General features: G+C 51.8%; 1 protein-coding gene across 1 annotated transcript in view; it reads left to right on the top strand.

The window, feature by feature from the left end:
• LOC144591704 (steroid 21-hydroxylase-like) overlaps nucleotides 1–19,096 on the top strand; it is a gene marked incomplete at its 5' end in the record, with an annotated part of 28,205 nt that extends 9,109 nt beyond the window's left edge. The window contains 5 exon segments of the mRNA XM_078395743.1: nucleotides 2,643–2,729; nucleotides 7,033–7,236; nucleotides 9,054–9,223; nucleotides 16,392–16,495; nucleotides 18,837–19,096. Coding sequence (XP_078251869.1) covers nucleotides 2,643–2,729; nucleotides 7,033–7,236; nucleotides 9,054–9,223; nucleotides 16,392–16,495; nucleotides 18,837–19,096 — 825 coding nt within the window.
• Nucleotides 19,097–19,372: the final 276 nt, after the last annotated feature.

A 19,372-nucleotide genomic window follows, 5' to 3' on the forward strand; every position in this document is an offset into this window, starting at 1 on the left:
CAAGGGGCCACAGTTTAAGGATAAGGGGGAAGTCTTTTAGGACCGTTTTTTTCACACAGAGAGTGGTGAATCTGTGGAATTCTCTGCCACAGAAGGTAGTTGAGGCCGGTTCATTGGGGCTATATTTAAGAGGGAGTTAGATGTGGCCCTTGTGGCTAAAGGGATCAGGGGTATGGAGAGAAGGCAGGTACGGGATACTGAGTTGGATGATCAGCCGTGATCACATTGAATGGCGGTGCGTACAGGCTCGAAGGGCCGAATGGCCTAGTCCTGCACCTATTTTCTATGTCTATGTTTCTATCTATATATATGAACACTAATAGTACAAAGACAATGCACCCCAACTGAGTTTCTGCCGCACGTCATGTTTACTTTAGGTTGTAGTCAGTACCTTGTGGAGGACATACCGGCCATTAACGCAGGCACGGGTGGGGAAGTGTGGTTAGTGGGGCCACATGTGGTCAGTGGCTCCAAGGACAGGGCTCAGTGATGCCACACAGGGGTCGGTGGGGTGCAGGTATCAATAGACAATAGACAATAGGTGCAGGAGGAGGCCATTCGGCCCTTCGAGCCTGTACGCACCGCCATTCAATGCGAACATGGCTGATCATTCTCAATCAGTACCCCGTTCCTGCCTTCTCCCCATACCCCCTGACTCCGCTATCCTTAAGAGCTCTATCCAGCTCTCTCTTGAATGTATTCAGAGAATTGGCCTCCACTGCCCTCTGAGGCAGAGAATTCCACAGATTCACAACTCTCTGACTAAAAGGTTTTTCCTCATCTCCGTTCTAAATGGCCGACCCCTTATTCTTAAACTGCGTGTGGCCCCTGGTTCTGGACTCCCCCAACATTGGGAATATGTTTCCTGCCTCTAATGTGTCCAGTCCCCTAATTATCTTATATGTTTCAATAAGATCCCCCCTCATCCTTCTAAATTCCAGTGTAAACAAGCCTAATTGCTCCAGCCTTTCAACATACGACAGTCCCGCCATTCCAGGAATTAACCTAGTGAACCTACGCTGCACGCCCTCAATAGCAAGAATATCCTTCCTCAAATTTGGAGACCAAAACTGCACACAATACTCCAGGTGCGGTCTCACTAGGGCCCTGTACAACTGCAGAAGGACCTCTTTGCTCCTATACTCAACTCCTCTTGTTATGAAGGCCAACATTCCATTGGCTTTCTTCACTGCCTGCTGTACCTGCATGCTTCCTTTCAGTGACTGATGCACTAGGACACCCAGATCTCGTTGAACACCCCCTCCTCCTAACTTATTCTTAAACTGTGGCCCCTGGTTCTGGACTCCCCCAACATCGGGAACATGTTTCCTGCCTCTAACGTGTCCAACCCCTTAATAATCTTATACGTTTCGATAAGATCCCCTCTCATCCGTCTAAATTCCAGTGTATACAAGCCTAGTCGCTCCAGTCTTTCAACGTACGACAGTCCCGCCATTCCGGGGAATTAACCTAGTAAACCTACGCTGCACGCCCTCAATAGCAAGAATATCCTTCCTCAAATTTGGAGACCAAAACTGCACACAGTACTCCAGGTGCGGTCTCACTAGGGCCCTATACAACTGCTGAAGGACCTCTTTGCTCCTAAACTCAAACTAGGAGACCAAAACTGCACACAATACTCCAGGTGCGGTCTCACTAGGGCCCTGTACAACTGCAGAAGTCGTGACTAATGTGACATATATCGTGACTAATGATGACTTCCTCCTGCCGTGAGAGACATGTTGCAGTTGACCTTCTCTCTCCTACGCTTCGGTCACCCACTCCAGTACGACAGGGACAACCCGAGCTACGAGAGATCCTCGACTGCCTGGTGAACCTAGTCACCCTCTGGAGCTCCCCAGCCATTGGCCTTCTCGACATGTTCCCCGTCCTGCAGGTGAGATGGGCGCAAGGGGTGGGAATGGCGGGACTGTCGTATGTTGAAAGACTGGAGCGACTAGGCTTGTACACGCTGGAATACACACACAATATACATCAATGACTTGGATGAAGGATTAAAAGTACCATTAGCAAATTTGCAGATGATACAAAGCTGGGTGGTAGTGTGAACTGTGAGGTTGCAGGGTGACTTGGACAGGTTGTGTGAGTGGGCGGATGCATGGCAGATGCAGTTTAATGTGGATAAGTGTGAGGTTATCCACTTTGGTGGTAAGAATAGGAAGGCAAATTATTATATGAATGGTGTCAAGTTAGGAACAGGGGACGTACAACGAGATCTGGGTGTCCTAGTGCATCAGTCACTGAAAGGAAGCATGCAGGTACAGCAGGCAGTGAAGAAAGCCAATGGCATGTTGGCCTTCATAACAAGAGGAGTTGAGTATAGGAGCAAAGAGGTCCTTCTGCAGTTGTACAGGGCCCTAGTGAGACCGCACCTGGAGTACTGTGTGCAGTTTTGGTCTCCAAATTTGAGGAAGGATATTCTTGCTATTGAGGGCGTGCAGCGTAGGTTCACCAGGTTAATTCCCGGAATGGCGGGACTGTCGTATGTTGAAAGACTGGAGCGACTAGGCTTGTATACACTGGAATTTAGAAGGATGAGAGGGGATCTTATCGATACTGGGTCTGTTTTTAACCCTGTCTTCTCCGCCCTTTTCCGACCCCCCCTCCCTCCCTCCCATTAGTATTTCCCCAACAAAGCCTGGGGGAAGATGAGGAGGGAGGTGAGGAAGCGAGACTCCTTCGTCCGACAACAGGTTCAGAAACACAAGGTGAGTCTGTAATCCCCTCCCCTCCCCCCCCTCCCCTCCTCCCCTCCCCTCCCCCCCTCCCCTCCCCTCCCCTCCCCTCCCCTCCCCTCCCCTCCCCTCCCCTCCCCTCCCCTCCCCTCCCCTCCCCTCCCCTCCCCTCCCCTCCCCTCCCCCCTCGCCACCCCGCCCCCGGACAACGAACCCTTTATGGCCAAGTTAAGACTCTACCGTGTAGAACAACTCTGAACTTGATAACAGACAATAGACAATAGGTGCAGGAGGAGGCCATTCGGCCCTTCGAGCCTGTACGCTCCGCCATTCAATGTGATCATGGCTGATCACTCTCAATCAGTACCCCGTTCCTGCCTTCTCCCCATACCCCCTGACTCCGCTATCCTTAAGAGCTCTATCTAGCTCTCTCTTGAATGCAATGTGATCATGGCTGATCATTCTCAATCAGTACCCCGTTCCTGCTTTCTCCCCATACCCCCTGACTCCGCTATCCTTAAGAGCTCTATCTAGCTCTCTCTTGAATGCAATGTGATCATGGCTGATCATTCTCAATCAGTACCCCGTTCCTGCTTTCTCCCCATACCCCCTGACTCCGCTATCCTTAAGAGCTCTATCTAGCTCTCTCTTGAATGCATTCAGAGAATTGGCCTCCACTGCCCTCTGAGGCAGAGAATTCCACAGATTCACAACTCTCTGACTGAAAAAGTTTTTCCTCATCTCCGTTCTAAATGGCCGACCCCTTATTCTTAAACTGTGTGCGGCCCCTGGTTCTGGACTCCCCCAACACTGGGAACATGTTTCCTGCCTCTAACGTGTCCAATCCCTTAATAATCTTATATGTTCGGGTACAATAATCGTATTGATGGGTCTGAAGAAGGGTCTCGACCCGAAACGTCACCCATTCCTTCTCTCCCGAGATGCTGCCTGACCCGCTGAGTTACTCCGGCATTTGGTGAATAAATACCTTCGATTTGTACCAGCATCTGCAGTTATTTTCTGGTGCTGCGTATTGATGGGTCAAGTTGACACAGGAAACATGGGGACTCTTGTGTTCGGTCTCAGTGTCATCTACGATTTTACATTCGTGTACTTGAGTAATATTGGGCTTGTGTGTAGTAAGATTACTACTGAACTGCATGCAAAGCAAAAATAGTTTCACTGTACATGTGACAACGAAATACCATTGAACTATCCAATGAGCAGAATGGATCCTGTAGGCTCGTATTCACTGGAGTTTAGAAGGATGAGAGGGGATAGAAACATAGAAACATAGAAAATAGGTGCAGGAGTAGGCCATTCGGCCCTTCGAGCCTGTACGCACCGCCATTCAATATGATCATGGCTGATCATCCAGCTCAGTATCCCGTACCTGCCTTCTCTCCATACCCCCTGATCCCTTTAGCCACAAGGGCCACATCTAACTCCCTCTTAAATATAGCCAATGAACTGGCCTCAACTACCTTCTGTGGCAGAGAATTCCACAGATTCACCACTCTCTGTGTGAAAAAAAACGGTCCTAAAAGACTTCCCCCTTATCCTTAAGCTGTGACCCCTGGTTCTGGACTTCCCCAACATCGGGAACAATCTTCCCCCATCTAGCCTCTCCAACCCCTTAAGAATTTTATATGTTTCTATAAGATCCCCCCTCAGTCTTCTAAATTCCAGCGAGTACAAGCCCAGTCTATCCAGTCTTTCCTCATATGCAAGTCCCGCCATCCCAGGGATTAATCTGGTGAAGTTTAGAAGGATGAGAGGGGATCTTATAGAAACATGTAAAATTATAAAAAGGACTGGTCAAGCTAGATGCAGGAAAAATGTTCCCAATGTTGGGGGAGTCCAGAACCAGGGGCCACACAGTCTAAGAATAAAGGGGAGGCCATTTAAAACTGAGGTGAGAAGGAACTTTTACCCCCAGACAGTTGTGAATTTGTGGGATTCTCTGCCACAGAGGGCAGTGGAGGCCAAATCACTGGATGGATTTAAGAGAGAGTTAGATAGAGCTCTAGGGGCTGGAGGGATCAAGGCATATGGGGAGAAGGCAGGTACGGGTTACTGATTGTGGACGATCAGCCATGATCACATTGAATGGCGGTGCGTACAGGCTCGAAGGGCCGAATGGCCTCCTCCTGCACCTATTTTCTATGTTTCTACTCTTGGCCAGAGTAGGGGAATCAACAATTAGAAGACATGGTTTTAATGTGAGGTGGGGGGAGAGTTAATATGAACTAGAGGGGTAACCTTTTCACACAGAGGGTTGTGGGTATATTCAACAAGCTGCCAGAGGATGTAGTTAATAGACAATAGACAACAGGTGCAGGAGGAGGCCATTCGGCCCTTCGAGACTGGACGCACCGCCATTCAATGTGATCATGGCTGATCATTCTCAATCAGTACCCCGTTCCTGCCTTCTCCCCATACCCCCTGACTCCGCTATCCTTAAGAGCTCTATCCAGCTCTCTCTTGAATGCATTCAGAGAATTGGCCTCCACTGCCTTCTGAGGCAGAGAATTCCACAGATTCACAACTCTCTGACTGAAAAAGTTTTTACTCATCTCCGTTCTAAATGGCCGACCCCTTATTCTTAAACCGTGTGACCCCTGGTTCTGGACTCCCCCAACATTGGGAACATGTTTCCTGCCTCTAACGTGTCCAACCCCTTAATAATCTTATACGTTTCGATAAGATCTCCTCTCATCCTTCTAAATTCCAGTGTATACAAGCCTAGTCGCTCCAGTCTTTCAACATATGACAGTCCCGTCATTCCGGGAATTAACCTACGCTGCACGCCCTCAATAGCAAGAATATCCTTCCTCAAATTTGGAGACCAAAACTGCACACAGTACTCCAGGTGCGGTCTCACTAGGGCACCTAGTTGAGGCAGGTACCATCATAAGGTTTAAGAACAGGTACATTGTTAGGAAAGGCCTAGATCTAGAGGGACATGGGCCCATCGTGGGCAGGTAGTACCAGTGTTGATGGGGCATGTGTGGGGGTAAAAAAACTGCAGATGCTGGTTTAAATCGAAGGTAGACACAAAATGTTGGAGTAACTCATCGGGTCAGGCAGCATCTCTGGAGAGATGGGATGCGTGACGTTTCGGGTCGAGACCCTTCTTCAGACTAGATGGGGCATGTTGGCCGGCGTGGGTGAATAGGGCCGAAGGGCCTGCTACCACACTGTGTGGCTCTAAGACACCAGGACTCAATGTGTTCCATGTTCTGCACAACTTATTTTTGTTATTTGTTATAGTGTTCAGAGTGTACTATGTTCTGCTGTGCTGAATTTCAGAATTTCATTGTTGTTTGGGGCCAGACGCATCTCTTGTGTACGAAGGATCGGCAAGCTGCTGGTTTATACCGAAGTTAGACTCGAAAAGCAGGAGTAACTCAGCGGGTCAGGCAGCATCTGTGGAGAACATGGATAGGTGACGTTTCACAGAGTGCTGGAGTAACTCAGCGGGTCAGGCAGCATCTGTGGAGAAGGAATTTAGAAGGATGAGAGGGGAAACTTATGGAAACATATAAGATTATTAAGGGGGTTGGACACGTTAGAGGCAGGAAACATGTTCCCAATGTTGGGGGAGTCCAGAACAAGGGGTCACACAGTTTAAGAATAAGGGGTCGGCCATTTAGAACTGAGATGAGGAAAAACTTTTTCAGTCAGAGAGTTGTGAATCTGTGGAATTCTCTGCCTCAGAGGGCAGTGGAGGCCAATTCTCTGAATGCATTCAAGAGAGAGCTGGATAGAGCTCTTAAGGATAACGGAGTGAGGGGGTATGGGGAGAAGGCAGGAACGGGGTACTGATTGAGAATGATCAGTCTTGATCACATTGAATGGCGGTGCGTACAGGCTCAAAGGACCGAATGGCCTCCTCCTGCACCTATTGTCTATTGAGAACATGGATAGGTGACGTTTCACAGAGTGCTGGAGTAACTCAGCGGGTCAGGCAGCATCTGTGGAGAGAAGGAATGGGTGGAGATTGAGTTGGGTTGAGTTGAGTTGGTTTGAGTTGGGTTGGGTTGGGTTGGGTTGGGTTGGGTTGGGTTGGGTTGAGTTGGTTTGAGTTGGGTTGGGTTGGGTTGAGTTGGGTTGGGTTGGGTTGGGTTGAGTTGAGTTGAGTTAGGTAGGGTTGGGTTGGGTTGATTGACGTTTCACAGAGTGCTAGAGTAACTCAGCGGGTCAGGCAGCATCTGTGGAGAACATGGATAGGTGACGTTTCACAGAGTGCTGGAGTAACTCAGCGGGTCAGGCAGCATCTGTGGAGAGAAGGAATGGGTGGAGACCCTTCATGGAAACTCTTGTCTCTTGGCAGATGACATACCGGAGAGGGGAGGTTCGGGACATCACCGATATGTTGATGAGGAATTTCTGGGATGAAGCGGAGGGCCGAGTGGAGGCGGGGGAGGTGACGGAGGAACATCTACACATGGTCATCGTGGACCTGTTCATCGGTGGCACAGAGACCACGTCCTCCACTCTGGGCTGGGCCATTGCATACTTGGTCCATTGGCCTGAGGTAAGGTCACTGGCCAGGCTCGTGGATAGTACGGGGACTGACCGCCCGGCCAGAGGGAAGGGCCGGGGGGCTTCGCTGTCACTAGGTTGAGCTGTCAGCGGGGGTACCTTCTCTGGGGAGGGGGGGACCGGCTGCATCAAACGTGTGGGGGCCGCAGTCCCAACCGGGCCAAAGGTACGGAGACATTTCCAAATGCCTCAATCTCACCCTACACCCACCCGACCGCTCCACTGTCCCCCAGCACCCGTCTAATAAGTGCCTCGGCCCCCGCCCAATCTCCCCCCAACACCCGCCCAATCTCCCCCTACCCCTTGTCCAATCTCCCCCCAACACCCGCCCAATCTCCCCCCAACACCCGCCCAAACTCAACCCACCCCCAACCAATCTCTGCCCCAACCCCCCAACACCCAACCAATCTCCCCCCTACCCCCAACCAATCTCTCCCCAACCCCAAACAATCTCCCCCTACCCCCATCCAATCTCCCCCCCACCCCCTACCCAATCACCCCCCAACCCCCAAACAATCTCCCCCCACCTCCATCCAATCTCCGCCCCAATCCCCCAACACCCAACCAATCTCCCCCCAACCCCGAACCAATCTCCCCCCAACCCCGAACCAATCTCCCCACCCCCACCCAATCTCCCCCCCACCCCCCAACCAATCTCTCCCCAACCCCCAACCCAATCTCCCCCCCAACCCCCGCCCAATCTCTCCCCAACCCCCAAACAATCTCCCCCACCCCCCACCCAATCTCTCCCCAACCCCCACCCAATCTCCCCCCAACCCCCACCCAATCTCCCCTCACCCCCAACCCAAATCTCCCCGCACTCCCCACCCAATCTCCCCCCAAAAAATCTCTCCCCCACCCCCACCCAATCTCCCCCCACCCCGTCCAATCTCCCCCCACCCCCAAACAATCTCTCCCCCACCCCCCACCCAATCTCCCCCCACCCCGTCCAATCTCCCCCCACCCCCAAACAATCTCTCCCCATCCCCCACCCAATCTCCCCCCACCCCGTCCAATCTCCCCCCACCCCCAAACAATCTCTCCCCATCCCCCACCCAATCTCCCCCCACCCCGTCCAATCTCCCCCCACCTCGTCCAATCTCCCCCCACCCCCAAACAATCTCTCCCCATCCCCCACCCAATCTCCCGGGCCCAGTCTCCCACCCCAACCCAACGGGCCCAGTCTCCCACCCCAACCCCCCACCACCCCTCCCCCCCAACCCCCCCCTCCATCCGCGTCACTCCTTCCCACTCCCCCCTCCCACTAAACCACTGCCCCACTCTCTCCCCTTGCCTCCCCCCACCCACCCCCACCCACTATACCACTGCCCCACTCTCTCCCCTTGCCTCTCCCCTCTATATCCCCCACCCACTATACCACTGCCCCACTCTCTCCCCTTGCCTCTCCCTTTGTCTCTCCCCCACCCACCCCACCCACTAAACCACTGCCCCACTCTCTCCCCTTGCCTCTCCCCACCCACCCCCACCCACTATACCACTGCCCTACTCTCTCCCCTTGTCTCTCCCCTCTATATCCCCCACCCACTATACCAATGCCCCACTCTCTCCCCTTGTTTCTCTCCATGTCTCTCCCTTCGTTATCCCCCCCCACCCCCCCCCCCCCCCCCCCCCCACCGTGTCCAAAATGCCGCGACTCACCCCACGGGGACCTCTGTGCGCGAGACAAGAGTGGGTAAAGTTCAGGACCGGGGGGTCCAAGCTCAAGATGGAAGAATGGCGGTGGAGTTTCTCTTTGGTCGGTGTGCGGTGAATTGGCCCCGTTCACAGCCCCCGTGTTGCCCCTCGCAGGTCCAAGACCGGATATACGGGGAGCTGTGCTCGGTGGCTGGAGGGGAGCGATACCCCACCTACGCCGACCGGGACAAGCTGCCCCTCCTGACGGCCACCATCGCCGAAGTGTTACGTCTCCGGCCAGTGGTACCTCTATCGCTGCTACACCGAGCCACCTGCGACACCAGGTAGGAACACCAGCACAGGGCTGTCCGAGTCAGGTAACCCATCGGCCCTAGCCCCTTGCCCCTCCCCCTCACCCCTAGCCCCTCCCCCTGACCCCCCTCACCCCACCCCCTAGCCCCTCCCCCTCCCCCACCCCCTCACCCCTAGCCCCTCACCCTCACCCCTCGCCCCTCCCCCTCCCCCATCGCCCCTCCCCCTCACCCCTAGCCCCTCCCCTCATCCCTAGCCCCTCCCCCCTCACCCCACCCCCTAGCCCCTCCCCCACCCACCCCTCAACCCGCCCCTCGCCCCTCCCCCTCATCCCCAGCCCCTCCCCCTCCTCCCCCCCCTCCCCCTCACCCCTAGCCCCTCGCCCCTCCCCCTCATCCCTAGCCCCTCCCCTCCTCCCCCCTTCCCCCTAGCCCCTCGCCCCTCCCCTCACCCCTAGCCCCTCCCCCTCGCCCCTAGCCCCTCCCCTCGCCCCTCGCCCCTCATCTTCACCCCTCTCACCCTGAAACCTCCCTCCTCCCACTCTCCCCCCATCTCTCACCCCTCACCCTCACCCCGTTACCCTGAAACCTCGCCCCTCCCCCCTCGCCCCTAGCCCCTAGCCCCTCCCCCTTGCCCATCGGCCCTAGCCCCTCCCCCTCACCCCTCGCCCCCTAGCCCCTCCCCCTCCCCCCTCACCCCACCCCTAGCCCCTCCCCCTCACCCATAGCCGCTCCCCCTCCTCCCCCCCTCCCCCTCACCCCTAGCCCCTCGCCCCTCCCCCTCGCCCCATGCCCCTCTCCCTCACCCCTCACCCCCCTCACTCCATTCTTCACCCACCCCTTGCCCCTCCCCCTCCCCCTCGCCCCTCACCCCTCGTCCCTCACCCCTCGTCCCTCACCCCCCTCACTCCATTCTTCACCCACCCCTTGCCCCTCCCCCTCGCCCCTCGCCCCTCACCCCTTGTCCCTCACCCCTCACCCCCCTCACCCCTCACCCACCGCCCCGCATCCATCCCTCACTCCATCCCTCACCCACCTCTGGCCTGGCCCCTCTCTCCCCTCGCCCCTCGCTCCTCAACCCCATCCCTCACCCACCTCTCACCCCTCTCGCCCTTCGCCCCTCGCTCCTCAACCCCATCCCTCACCCACCTCTCACCCCTCTCGCCCCTCGCCCCTCACCTTCACCCCCCTCACCCCTCGCCCCCCTCACCCCTCGCCCCTCACCCATCACCTTCACCCCCTCACCCTCACCCCTCACCCCTCGCCCCTCACCCATCTCTCACCACCCTCACTCCATCCCCCTCGCCCCTCGCCCCTCACCCCGTCCCTCACCTTCACCCCCCTCACCTTCGCCCCTCCCCCTCGCCCCTCCCCCCCATCCTTCACCCCCCATCTCTCGACCCTCGCCCCTCGCCCCTCACCCATCTCTCACCCCCCTCACTCCATCCATCCCCCTCACCCCTCACCCCTCACCTTCTCCCCATACCCCCTGATCCCTTTAGCCACAAGGGCCACATCTAACTCCCTCTTAAATATAGCCAATGAACTGGCCTCAACTACCTTCTGTGGCAGAGAATTCCACAGATTCACCACTCTCTGTGTGAAGTAAAACGGTCCTAAAAGACTTCCCCCTTATCCTTAAACTGTGTGGCCCCTGGTTCTGGACTTCCCCAACATCGGGAACAATCTTCCTGCATCTAGCCTGTCCAACCCCTTAAGAGTTTTGTAAGTTTCTATAAGACCCCCCCCCTCAATCTTCTAAATTCCAGCGAGTACAAGTCCAGTCTATCCAGTCTTTCCTCATAGCAGCAGCAATCAGCAGCAGCAGCAGCAATCAGCAGCAGCAGCAGCAATCAGCAGCAGCAGCAGCAATCAGCAGCAGCAGCAGCAATCAGCAGCCAGCAGCAGCAATCAGCAGCAGCAAGCAGCAGCAGCAAGCAGCAGCAGCAATCAGCAGTAGCAAGCAGCAAGCGTAGCAAGCAGCAATCAGCAGTAGCAAGCAGCAATCAGCAGTAGCAAGCAGCAATCAGCAGTAGCAAGCAGCAAGCGTAGCAAGCAGCAATCAGCAGTAGCAAGCAGCAATCAGCAGTAGCAAGCAGCAATCAGCAGTAGCAAGCAGCAAGCGTAGCAAGCAGCAATCAGCAGTAGCAAGCAGCAATCAGCAGTAGCAAGCAGCAATCAGCAGTAGCAAGCAGCAATCAGCAGTAGCAAGCAGCAATCAGCAGTAGCAAGCAGCAATCAGCAGTAGCAAGCGTAGCAATCAGCAGGCGTAGCAAGCAGCAGGCGTAGCAAGCAGCAAGCGTAGCAAGCAGCAAGCGTAGCAAGCAGCAAGCGTAGCAAGCAGCAAGCGTAGCAAGCAGCAAGCGTAGCAAGCAGCAAGCGTAGCAAGCAGCAAGCGTAGCAAGCAGCAAGCGTAGCAAGCAGCAAGCGTAGCAAGCAGCAAGCGTAGCAAGCAGCAAGCGCAGCAAGCGTAGCAAGCAGCAGTAGCAAGCAGCAGTAGCAAGCAGCAATCAGCAGCAAGCAGCAAGCACCAGTAGCAAGCAGCAGTAGCAAGCAGCAGTAGTAGCAGCAAGCAGCAGCAAGCTGTGTTGCTTGGGAAGTAGTGTGTGGGGATTGTGTGGGGATTGTGTGGGGATAGTAAGGAGTAAGACCTGTGTGATCACCCGGACTAGTTTCGATCACCTAGCTTGGGGTCGGAGAGGAATTTCCCGGATTTTTTCCCAAATTGGCCTGGGTTTTTTATCCGGTTTTTCGCCTCTCCCAGGAGATCACTCAGTTCTTTTGGGTGGGCGGTTGGAGCGGTTGGAGCAGCGGCCGGGCGGTAGGTTTAGTAACCGAGCGCGGGGCTTTTGTTTGGAGAGTATGACTGCCAGGGCAGTTTTTTGTTCTGGGTGTCAGATGTGGGGAATCTGGGAGTCTGGTAGTCTTCCAGACATCCACATCTGCGCCAGGTGTGACGAGATGGGGCTCCTAAGGGACCGTATTAGGAACCTGGAGCGGCAGATTGATGACCTCCGTCTGGTCAGGGAGAGTGAGGAGGTTATAGATAGGAGTTACAGGGAGGTGGTCACTCCTAGACCACGGGAGGTAAGACAAGTGGGTCACTGTTAGGGGGGGCAAGGAACAGAGGCAGGGACTAGGGAGTACCCCGGTGGCTGTACCCCTTGGAAATAAGTACTCCTGTTTAAGTACTGTTGGGGGGGACAGCCTACCTGGGGGCAACGACGGTGCCCGGGCCTCTGGCAAGGAGTCCGGCCCTGTTGCTCAGAAGGGTAGGGAAAGGAAGAGGAGAGCAGTAGTAATAGGGGACTCTATAGTGAGGGGGTCAGATAGGCGTTTCTGTGGACGCAGTCGGGAGACCCGGATGGTGGTTTGCCTCCCTGGTGCCGGTGTCCGGGATGTGTCTGAGCGTGTCCAGGATATCCTGAAAGGGGAGGGAGAGGAGCCAGAGGTCGTGGTACATATAGGTACCAACAATATAGGTAGGATAAGGGAAGAGGTCCTGAAAGGAGAATTCAGGGGGCTAGGAAGAGAGTTAAAAAAAAAGGACTTCCAAAGTAATAATCTCAGGCTTACTGCCTGTGCCACGCGATAGTGAGAATAGGAATGGAGTGAGGTGGAGGATAAATACGTGGCTGAGAAACTGGTGCAGGGAGCAGGGTTTCAAGTTTCTGGATCATTGGGACCTCTTCTGGGGGAAGTATGACCTGTACAAAAAGGATGGGTTGCATCTGAACCCGAGGGGAACCAATATCCTGGCGGGGAGATTTGCTAAAATAACTGCGGAGACTTTAAACTGGTACGGTTGGGGGGAGGGACTCAAACACAGATAGCTAATAGGCAGTGTGTGAGGCAGGAGGCAGAAAAGGGAAACACTCAGACCCAATATGTAGGAGAGAAAGAAGGGAAAAGAAATAAACTGAGAATAAGAAATGATGGGTCCCTTAAATGTGTATATTTTAATGCTAGGAGCATTGTAAGAAAGGTGGATGAGCTTAGAGCCTGGATTGACATCTGGAAGTATGATGTTGTGGCGATCAGTGAAACATGGTTGCAGGAGGGTTGCGATTGGCAATTAAATATTCCAGGATTTCATTGTTTCAGATGTGATAGAATCGGAGGGGCAAGAGGTGGGGGTGTTGCATTGCTTGTCAGGGAGGATATCACAGCAGTGCTTTGGCAGGACAGACTAGAAGGCTCGATTAAGGAGGCTGTTTGGGTGGAACTCAGAAATGAGAAAGGTTTAGCAACACTTATAGGGGTGTATTATAGACCGCCAAATAGGGAACGAGAATTGGAAGAGCAAATATGTAAGGAGATAGCAGATATTAGTAGTAAGCACAGAGTGGTGATTGTGGGTGATTTCAATTTTCCGTATATAGACTGGGAATCACATTCTGTTAAAGGGCTGGATGGTTTGGAGTTTGTAAAATGTGTGCAGGATAGTTTTTTTTTGCAGCAATACGTAGAGGTGCCTACCAGAGAAGGGGCAGTGTTGGACCTCCTGTTAGGAAATGAGATGGGTCAGGTGACGGAGGTATGTGTTGAGGAGCACTTTGGGTCTAGTGATCATAATGCCATTAGTTTTAATATCATTATGGAGAAGGTCAAATCTGGACCAAGGGTTGAGATTTTGGATTGGAGAAAGGCTAATTTTGAGGAGATGAGAAAGGATTTAAAAGGAGTGAAATGGAAATTGTTGTTTTATGAAAAGGATATAATAGAGAAATGGAGGATATTTAAAGGTGAAATTTTGAGAGTACAGAGTCTTTATGTCCCTGTTCGGTGGAAAGGAAAAAATAATAATTTGAAAGAGCCGTGGTTTTCCAGGGAAATTGGACACTTGGTTCGGAAAAAGAGGGAGATATACAATAAATATAAGCGGCAGGGAGTAAATGAGGTTCTTGAGGAATATAAAGAATGTAAAAGGAATCTTAAAAAGGAAATTAGAAAAGCGAAAAAAAAGATATGAGGCTGCTTTGGCAAGTAATGTAAAAGTAAACCCCAAGGGGTTCTACAGATATGTCAATAGCAAAAGGATAGTGAGGGATAAAATTGGTCCATTAGAGAGTCAGAGTGGACAGCTATGTGCTGAGCCGGAAGAAATGGGGGAGATATTAAACAATTTCTTTTCTTCGGTATTTACCGAGGAGAAGGATATTGAATTATGTGAGGTAAGCGAAACAAGTAGAGTAGTGATGGAAATTAGGAGGATTAAAGAAGAGGAGGTACGGACACTTTTGAAGAATATAAAAGTGGATAAGTCTCCAGGTCCTGATAGGATATTCCCTAGGACATTGAGGGAAGTTAGTGCAGAAATAGCAGGGGCAATGACGGAAATATTTCAAACGTCATTAGAAACAGGGATGGTGCCGGAAGATTGGCGCATTGCGCATGTTGTGCCTTTGTTTAAAAAAGGTTCTAAAAGTAAACCTAGCAATTATAGACCTATTAGTTTGACGTCTGTGGTGGGAAAATTAATGGAAAAGATACTTAGGGACAATATATATAATTATTTGGATAATCAAGGCCTGATTAGAAACAGTCAACATGGATTTGTGCCTGGAAGGTCATGTTTGACTAATCTTCTTGAATTTTTTGAAGAGGTTACCAGGGAAATTGATAAGGGCAAGGCTGTGGATGTTGTCTATATGGACTTCAGTAAGGCATTTGACAAGGTTCCACATGGAAGGTTGATTAAGAAGGTTAAATCGTTGGGTATTAATAGTGAGGTTGCAAGATGGATTCAACAATGGCTGAATGGGAGATACCAGAGGGTAACGGTTGACAATTGTATGTCAGGTTGGAGGCCAGTGTCTAGTGGAGTGCCCCAAGGATCTGTGTTGGGTCCACTGTTGTTTGTCATTTACATTAATGATCTGGATGATGGTGTGGCAAATTGGATTAGTAAATATGCAGATGATACTAAGATAGGTGGAGTAGTTGATAGTGAGGTAGATTTTCAAAGTCTACAGAGAGACTTGGGCCTTTTGGAAGGGTGGGCTGAAAGATGGCAGATGGAGTTTAATGCTGATAAGTGTGAGGTGCTGCATTTTGGTAGGACAAATCAAAATAGGACGTACAGGGTAAATGGTAGGGAATTGAGGAATGCAGTGGAACAGAGGGATCTGGGAATAACTGTGCATTGTTCCCTGAAGGTGGAATCTCATGTGGATAGGGTGGTGAAGAAGGCGTTTGGTATGCTTGCCTTTATAAATCAGAGCATCGAGTATAGAAGTTGGGATGTAATGTTGAAATTGTACAGGGCATTGGTGAGGCCGAATCTGGAGTATGGTGTGCAGTTCTGGTCGCCAAATTATAGGAAGGATGTCGACAAAATGGAGAGGGTACAGAGGAGATTTACTAGAATGTTGCCTGGGTTTCAGCACTTAGGCTACAGAGAGAGGTTGAACAGGTTGGGTCTTTATTCTTTGGAGCGTAGAAGGTTGAGGGGGGACTTGATAGAGGTTTTTAAGACTTTAAGAGGGACGGACAGAGTTGACGTGGGTAGGCTTTTCCCTTTGAGAGTGGGGAAGATTCCAACAAGGGGACATAGCTTCAGAATTGAGGGACAAAGGTTTAGGGGTAACATGAGGGGGAACTTCTTTACTCAGAGGGTTGTGGCTGTATGGAATGGGCTTCCGGTGGAAGTGGTGGAGGCTGGCTCGATTTTATTATTTAAGAGAAAATTGGATAGGTATATGGATAGGAGGGGATTGGAGGGTTATGGTCTGAGTGCAGGTAGATGAGACTAGGTCAGGGAGAATGGTCGGCGTGGACTGGTAGGGCCGGACAGGCCTGTTTCCATGCTGTAGTTGTTATATGTTGTTATATGTTATATGTAAGTCCTGCCATCCCAGGGATCAATCTGGTGAACCTTCTCTGTACTCCCTCTATGGCAAGAATGTCTTTCCTCAGGTTAGGAGACCAAAACTGTACACAATACTCCAGGTGTGGTCTCACCAAGGCCCTGTACAACTGCAGCAGAACCTCCCTGCTCCTAAACTCAAATCCCCTCGCTATGAATGCCAACATACCATTGGCTTTCTTCACTGCCTGCTGCACCTGCATGCCTACTTTCAATGACTGGTGTACCACGACCACTGCATCTCCACATTGAATGGCGGTGCGTACAGGCTCGAAGGGCCGAATGGCCTCCTCCTGCACCTATTGTCTATTGTCTGTTGTCTATTGTCTGTAGTGTTGCAGGTTACTTTGTTCGAAGTGGGACCCATGTCATCACTAATCTCTTTGGAGCAAATCACGACGAAACCAAATGGACCGAACCCACTCTCTTCAGACCAGGTAATCCTCAAAGGGGCCGGACTGGCGATAGATTACAGATCAGTGAACGATCGATGATCACCTGGGACTGATCGGATGGGCGTCAGATCAGGTGACAATTGATGATCAATTGATTTGGTTCTTATTCACAAAGTGCTGGAGTAACTCAGCAGGTCGGGCAGCATCTGTGGAGAACATGGATAGGTGACGTTTCACAGAGTGCTGGAGTAACTCAGCGGGTCAGGCAGCATCTGTGGGGAGCATGGATAGGTGACGTTTCATTCAGCCCTTCGAGCCTGTACGCACCGCCATTCAATGTGATCATGGCTGATCATTCTCAATCAGTACCCCGTACCTGCCTTCTCCCCATACCCCCTGACTCCGCTATCCTTAAGAGCTCTATCCAGCTCTCTCTTGAATGCATTCAGAGAATTGGCCTCCACTGCCTTCTGAGGCAGAGAATTCCACAGATTCACAACTCTCTGACTGAAAAGGTTTTTCCTCATCTCCGTTCTAAATGGCCGACCCCTTATTCTTCAACTGTGGCCCCTTGTTCTGGACTCCCCCAACATTGGGAACGTGTTTCCTGCCTCTAACGTGTCTAACCCCTTAACAATCTTATACATTTCGATAAGATCTCATCTCATCCTTCTAAATTCCAGTGTATACAAGCCTAGTCGCTCCAGTCTTTCAACATATGATAGTCCCGCCATTCCGGGAATTAACCTAGTAAACCTACGCTGCGCGCCCTCAATAGCAAGAATATCCTTCCTCAAATTTGGAGACCAAAACTGCACACAGTACTCCAGGTGCGGTCTCACTAGGGCCCTGTACAACTGCAGAAGGACCTCTTTGCTCCTATACTCAACTCCTCTTGTTATGAAGGCCAACATTCCATCGGCTATGGTTGATTGCCCCACCTTGAGTGAATGCTTATATGCATCTATGCATTCACCCCATCCATTCCCCTCGTGATTTTGTACACTTCTTACCCGATTACTCCACATCCAACTGCCCTCCATGGAATAAAGTCCCAGCCCGACTTTATCGTTAAAACTCTCCCAACAGCTCAGATCCTGGCAACATCCTCACAAATCTTCTCTGCGCCCTTTCCACTTAACGGCACTCTTCCACTAGCAGGATGAGCAAAACTGAACACAATACTCCAAGTAGTGTAAGAAAATAACTGCAGATGCTGGTACAAATCAAAGGTATTTATTCACAAAATGATGGAGTAACTCAGCGGGTCAGGCAGCATCTGTGGAGAACATGGATAGGTGACGTTTCGAGTTTCTTATACTACATGATTGAATGGCAGAGTAGACTTGATGGGCCAAATGGCCTAATTCTGCTCCTATCACTTATAGAAACATAGACAATAGGTGCAGGAGTAGGCCATTCGGCCCTTCGAGCCTGTACGCACCGCCATTCAATGTGATCATGGCTGATCACTCTCAGTCAGTACCCCGTTCCTGCCTTCTCCCCATACCCCCTCACTCCGCTATCCTTAAGAGCTCTATCCAGCTCTCTCTTGAAAGCATCCAACGAACTGGCCTCCACTGCCTTCTGAGGCAGAGAATTCCACAGATTCACAAATCTCTGACTGAAAAAGTTCTTCCTCATCTCCGTTCTAAATGGCCTACCCCTTATTCTTAAACTGTGTGGCCCCTGGTTCTGGACTCCCCCAACATTGGGAACATGTTTCCTGCCTCTAACGTGTCCAACTCCTTAATAATCTTATACGTTTCGATAAGATCCCCCTCTCATCCTTCTAAATTCCAGTGTATACAAGCCTAGTCGCTCCAGTCTTTCAACATACGACAGTCCCGCCATTCCGGGAATTAACCTAGTAAACCTACGCTGCACGCCCTCAATAGCAAGAATATCCTTCCTCAAATTTGGGGACCAAAACTGCACACAGTACTCCAGGTGCGGTCTCACCAGGGCCCTGTACAACTGCAGAAGGACCTCTTTGCTCCTATACTCAACTCCTCTTGTTATCAACTCTCTGACTAAAAAAGTTTTTCCTCATCTCCGTTCTAAATGGCCGACCCCTTATTCTTAAACTGTGTGGCCCCTGGTTCTGGACTCCCCCAACATTGGGAACATGTTTCCTGCCTCTAACGTGTCCAACCCCTTAATAATCTTGATCAGTGCGGGTGTCAGGGGTTATGGGGAGAAGGCAGGAAAATGGGGTTAGGGGGGGTGAGATAAATCAGCCATGATTGAATGGCGGAGTAGACTCGATGGGCCGAATGGCCTAATTCTGCTCCTATCACTTATGAATATGAACAAAGACATGTCTATCTGAGCCTGGGCGTACGTGACGATAAACTAAAGTCGTAAACTCATTGCTTCGCAGAGCGTTTCTTGGAGATCGGCGCCGCGGAGAGGATCACGCAGAACGTGGTCTCGTTTGGGATGGGAGCCCGTGCGTGCCTGGGCGAGCCCATCGCCCGCGTGGAGCTCTTCATCTTCCTGGCCTACCTCCTCAAGGACTTCAGGTTCCTGCCGGGAGACGCGGGCGAGCTGCCGGACCTCATGAGAATGGAGGGCATCTTCATGAAGATCAAGCCCTACCGAGTCAACATCGTTGCCAGAGCAGGTCTCCAACGCAGCTGAACCACCCGCCTAGGCCGGAGGGAGAGATGGGGAGGAGGGTGGGGGCAAGTTACCCCAGGAGTCGGCGTGTTTCGTACATTTACACCAGCATCTGCTGTTCTTTCCTATACACACACAGTATATATATATATCACATGTACGCATACACACATACATACCTCTCTCTGTACACACGCACACACACAGTATATATATATATCACATGTACGCATACACACATACATACCTCTCTCTGTACACACGCACACACACACACACACACACACACAATATATA

This window comes from Rhinoraja longicauda, unplaced genomic scaffold (assembly GCF_053455715.1).
Source record: "Rhinoraja longicauda isolate Sanriku21f unplaced genomic scaffold, sRhiLon1.1 Scf001504, whole genome shotgun sequence".
Taxonomy (NCBI): Eukaryota; Metazoa; Chordata; class Chondrichthyes; order Rajiformes; family Arhynchobatidae; genus Rhinoraja; species Rhinoraja longicauda.